The sequence below is a fragment of the Poecilia reticulata genome, linkage group LG6 (genome assembly GCF_000633615.1).
Source record: "Poecilia reticulata strain Guanapo linkage group LG6, Guppy_female_1.0+MT, whole genome shotgun sequence".
Classification (NCBI taxonomy): domain Eukaryota; kingdom Metazoa; phylum Chordata; class Actinopteri; order Cyprinodontiformes; family Poeciliidae; genus Poecilia; species Poecilia reticulata.
The window spans coordinates 711,350-717,042 of NC_024336.1; the positions used below are offsets into that span (position 1 = coordinate 711,350).

General features: G+C 38.3%; 1 protein-coding gene across 1 annotated transcript in view; it reads left to right on the forward strand.

Moving 5' to 3' along the window:
- Window positions 1-5,693, forward strand: part of LOC103465677 (retinal guanylyl cyclase 2-like) — a 25,579-nt gene that overhangs the window by 13,580 nt on the left and 6,306 nt on the right. Inside the window, exons 11-16 of the mRNA XM_008410706.2 lie at window positions 510-539; window positions 854-1,084; window positions 2,313-2,466; window positions 3,864-4,007; window positions 4,701-4,849; window positions 5,406-5,569. Coding sequence (XP_008408928.1) covers window positions 510-539; window positions 854-1,084; window positions 2,313-2,466; window positions 3,864-4,007; window positions 4,701-4,849; window positions 5,406-5,569 — 872 coding nt within the window. The remainder of the gene's footprint in view (window positions 1-509; window positions 540-853; window positions 1,085-2,312; window positions 2,467-3,863; window positions 4,008-4,700; window positions 4,850-5,405; window positions 5,570-5,693) is intronic.

The window sequence follows — 5,693 nt, forward strand, 5'->3', positions numbered from 1 at the left end:
CCCCCTCTCTCCCCCCCCCACACACACACACGCACGCACACGCACACACACACAATCCAAATGCCTGAAGATCATCCAAAGCTGAGTTCCTACTGACATGGCCTGACTACTTTAACACAGAGCAAAATAAAGAGCTTAACATACAAGTGCTTAATTGAAATGTACCAGTCAGGTATAAGCAGTTTAAAAACAATCAGAGGATTGTACTTGGAGCTGCTGTTCAGCTTTCTCAATTTAATAAATACCAACAACAAATATTATCTTATGCCTTTATCATAGGAAAAAAGCAAGTGTTGATGTTCTGGAAAAAAATCAGAGGTTCCATCGGTTAAATTGTGGCTGGAGGAACTGGTAAGGTTCTCTCATCTGSAAAGAATTCGGTTCTCATTCGCAAATAAGTTAAAGCGATTCAATAGAACTTGGCGACCCCTTCGACAATATATTGATAACACTATTTGAAGAGGGTTGATTTGATTTTCGGTGTGATATGGTGTAAGTCCTAGAGAAAGGRGAGGTGGGTGGGTCTTGAGAATGTCCCTGTTTATTTATGTCACTTCTGTTTTGTTTTTGTATTGTCTTTTTGTTTTATGTTCACTTCAAAAAGAGGACAAATTTGTATTGTTGATGTTTCAATTTTCATGTCTGATTCCTCAATAAAATTGCTTGACAGCAAAACAATCAGAGGACTGACTGTCAAACTAAATCTTCAACCTWATCAATGCTACTGGAGCTGAGAGTCTCAGCAGAGAGTCACTGATATGAGGCAGCTGGACTCTCTGATAAGTGGACAAGTCAAAAATAGTTGTTGTTCCCAGCAAAGTTCTCATCAACTTGTCATTTCATTACATTTCAGTTATTGAAAGTATGTTGGCTGTTTCAACATGGATCTGTCTGTGTTTGTTTCCAGCTGAGGGAGATGCGCCATGAGAACCTGAATCTGTACCTGGGTTTGTTTGTGGATTCAGGGATCCTGGCCCTGGTGGTGGAGCACTGTCCCCGGGGCAGCCTGGCAGACCTGCTGGCCGACAGCGACGTCAGGCTGGACTGGATGTTCAAGTCATCGCTGCTCATGGACCTCATTAAGGTTCTCCTCAGATCACTTCAATACACCTTAAATGTTCCGACACAACTTCCCACTGAATCGAATCAAAAGTTGTGTCCAAACTTAACATTTTTTTTGCTTTTTTTCCCAGGCGTTTTGATGCATTTCTCATATCAGTCTCAGTAKTTGCTCAACAGGCCGTGATTTTCTCCTAACAATGAGTGCAAACTGTAAAACCTCAAAATAACTGTCCYGCTCCTCAAATGCAAGTATTCATGTGACCAGCTGTGTTCTCCTTCCAAATGTGCACAAAACTTTCTCAATATTCCACAAAAAAAATTGCAATTAAATAAGAAGCCCAATTAAAATCACACATGAATAAGTCATTAAAAACATCCTGCGCCAGCATCCTACTACCACTTCCTGTCGTCTTCTTAATGGTTTGCGCCAGCGGCAACATCCGGTTGTTGATCATGTGACCCATGTGACGCGAGGAAAGTGTTTCCATTGCAGTTTTGGGGGATAAACCAATTTTATCATCCCAGCATCTAAACTTTTTATTCAACAAAACTCAGAATTGCTAAGTTTACATTAAGCAAATWTATTGTCAACATGTCAAATTGCGCAATTTTATGGTCAATGGGAACTCAAACAAGGACAGTCTAAGCAAAATAAAAAGTCCAGACATCTTATTGGTGAACAGGATAGGGAAATGGCTTGAACATGTTTTCAATATGATATTTCATTCTGGAAATGTTTTTCAATGCAAGTCCTTAAATTAACCAAGAGTAAAACAATGATCTAAAGAATCTAAGTCAAAAGGYGCAAATGAAAGTTAAAAATGAAGAAACCAAACAAGCAAGGAACTTGTAAGATAAAATCCAAAAGTCAAATACCCAAAGACCAGCAAATAACAGCAGTCTGCTGCTTCATCCCTTCAGTTCATTGTAATGCTACCAAATCCTGAGAATATAAATGGAAACTTCTGAAGACATTAATAAATAAATGTTTGACATATTGTTTCTCTCATTCAAATATAAATAATTCCTTTTTATTCAATGTATGTAAACACCTTAACTGTGCATAGATTGATAAATAGAATTTGTATCACTCTCTCGCTCTCTCTTTCTCTCACTAAGAACCAAACTTCTTGTTTGTTTAGTTATTGATTTCTATCACTTTTTAAGCGAGTCAGTTATTTTGCATTCGTTCTCTGAAACCGACAGATTATCTAGCTCTGTGTGACCAGRCTGCTGTCTTCATGTTCCAGGGAATGAAGTATCTTCATCTGCGAGGGTTGACTCACGGTCGCCTCAAGTCCACTAATTGCTTAGTGGATGGCCGATTTGTGTTGAAAATCACAGACTACGGTCTACCCATGATCCTTCAGTCTCAAGGTGTCAGTCTGTCTGACGATGCACAAGGTAAAACAGAATTACCAGAATTACACTCTACCTGCTAAATATTTGACAATTGTACCAGTTACTTAACTATGCATAAACAAAATGGAAGTGATGTCCTTTTTCACAGCCATTTCAATTTTATATATATGTATATATTTCTTTATTTTGTGTGTTTACTCCCATTAGGATGATTTTTTATATGGTTCTTGTAAGTGGTTGAAGATCAGAGTTTACAAACCTTGCACACACACACACACCAGCACATATATCACAGCTCAGAAAGTGGAATATAATCTAGCAAACATGTTGCTGTAATTCTGACTGTAGATTTGCAAAATCAAAAAAAAAAAAAAAAGTGAAATATTTCTAGTGAATGAGCTGCAAAAATACCAAAGTAAAAGTTGATGTTCCAGTCTCATCAAATATGAACATGAATGTAGTTATAATAAATACAAGAACAAAGTGTTTTTTTCATTATATTGCTGCTTTATTAGTGTTTTCTGAGGCGTCAGTGTGCTACTGTTTTCCATGCTGTTCGTGTGGAAGTTGCTGCTCTTTTGTCGGGTCTTTCTTGCTGTTTTTGGGTCTTAACTAACAGTGATGGGATCCTGACGTGGCAGACTGGGAATGTGTCAAATAGTTTATTAAAGAAGAGAAAATGTGAAATTCTGGTAAAAAAAATAATAAAAAATTTCGTGGCTTTATTGGATTTGTTTGTTTTTATTATTTACAATCTTGCACTATCAGCCTTACGAATTCATTTGGATTACAGTGAGTTGAAGATAATAAATTTAACAAAAAATTATTTTTTTTATTTTGATTACCAACTCTTTAATACGAACTAATATAAACTAGATGATTCAAAGTGAATCGTACTGAGATTAAACTACTCACAATGGTGGAAAAATGAATAAAAGAAAAATAATTGTGACAAAATTTGGAATTAATTTTATGGTCATCTAGTATACAGTACTCTGGTTGTCAAACCAGACCAGGAAAACATGTTGTAGTCAGGAAAATACTAAGAGTGCTAAGACCAGCTTGAGACCTTCAGCTRAGGTCAGAAGTGGATTAGTTAGCAGATTAGCACAGTGAATTCACTGACTTTTCTTTTTTAATTTCTGTTGGACGTTCAGTTCCTCCAAGTAAGGGCTGTTTACTTCAAAGCAAGTTGTGACCGCTGATTGGTCAGTCACTCACAAAGCCACTGGATTGRCTGACAGGAAGAAAGGATGATAAAATCTGGCATCCTCATCATGTAGTTGGCCCTTTGCTTGTATTTTCATAATTTTCTTCTCGGTTTTTGAGAAGTGGTTTAAGAAGCTGATTGCCAGTCTAAACTCTTACTGCTGTTCACAGCTAAGTGTGTAAATATGATGTTAGCCAAGTTTTTAAAAAATATATATATTTCTTCTTAGATCTTCTGTGGACAGCTCCTGAACTTCTGAGGAACTCAGAACAAGCCGGTTCTTTTGCCGGAGATGTCTTTAGTTTTTCCATCATCATACAGGAAGTGATCTCACGAACACTTCCCTACGCCATGATGGACATGCCTGCTCAGGGTAAGAATGCTCATCCTGTCTACAAACTTGTTGGTCTGACAAACCTCAGTCCCAGCAACCATTTGTGTGTCTAATCATCCCACCTTCTCTCTCTCTGCCTGTGGAACGGTCAGAGATTGTGGAGCGTNTTTTTTAATTTCTGTTGGACGTTCAGTTCCTCCAAGTAAGGGCTGTTTACTTCAAAGCAAGTTGTGACCGCTGATTGGTCAGTCACTCACAAAGCCACTGGATTGRCTGACAGGAAGAAAGGATGATAAAATCTGGCATCCTCATCATGTAGTTGGCCCTTTGCTTGTATTTTCATAATTTTCTTCTCGGTTTTTGAGAAGTGGTTTAAGAAGCTGATTGCCAGTCTAAACTCTTACTGCTGTTCACAGCTAAGTGTGTAAATATGATGTTAGCCAAGTTTTTAAAAAATATATATATTTCTTCTTAGATCTTCTGTGGACAGCTCCTGAACTTCTGAGGAACTCAGAACAAGCCGGTTCTTTTGCCGGAGATGTCTTTAGTTTTTCCATCATCATACAGGAAGTGATCTCACGAACACTTCCCTACGCCATGATGGACATGCCTGCTCAGGGTAAGAATGCTCATCCTGTCTACAAACTTGTTGGTCTGACAAACCTCAGTCCCAGCAACCATTTGTGTGTCTAATCATCCCACCTTCTCTCTCTCTGCCTGTGGAACGGTCAGAGATTGTGGAGCGTYTGAAGAAGCCCCCTCCTCTCTGCAGGCCTCTTGTTTCAGTGGATGAAGCTCCTGCTGAGTGTCTCAATCTGATGAATGAATGTTGGAATGAAGATCCGAGCAAGCGGCCCAACTTTGATGAAATTTTTAAGCAGGTGAGAAGATCCTTGTTTGGGGAGCTGAACATCTCAGTACATCATCGCCTTCATTCAGTTCAATTAATTRTATCTAAAATCTTCATAGTCTCTATATTTATTTTAAAGGAGCAGTGTTATGTGTTTTCCCAGCCACAGAGTGCCATTTTATAGCTCATTCAAGTARCTACGTTAACTTCAGATGTTATAAAAGTGCTATATATACCAGATATGACTTAAAATAAATTTTACTTTGTACTTTGTTTACTTTGCTTAACACCTTGAAATTGGGCCTCTGTCTCTTTAAAAACTCCCGCTCTTTCTGTAACCCTGCGTTCAGGAAGTGAAGACAATTAACAACGTTCAACGTTTGTCTTCACTTCTTTGTTTCCTAAAACCTTTGTGGCTGAAGTAACAATTAAATAATTTCCTAAATTACTTACATAAATAGCATTTAGAAACATTTTATGGACAAGATACAGCTTTAAATTGCCCCAATGAAAAAAACCTCCTTAAAAATGTACAGTTGTGACAATATGCAGTCTTTGGAAAGTGTCTATGGTTGTTCTGTTTTTAGTTTCGGGGCATCAGCAGAGGGAAGAAGGCTAACATCATTGACTCCATGCTGCGGATGCTGGAGCAGTACAGCTCCAACCTGGAGGATCTGATCAGGGAGCGAACAGATGAGCTGGAGGTTGAGAGGACCAAAACGGATAAGTTAATTGGACAGCTTTTACCAAAGTAAGACTGGGTTCATGAGAAATATTAACACACACTCATGTAAAACTGACGTGCTGATCTTTCATATAATGAACCTGACCCGCCTCAGTGACGTTTGCCTCCCCACTAAAATTGATGTCAAATG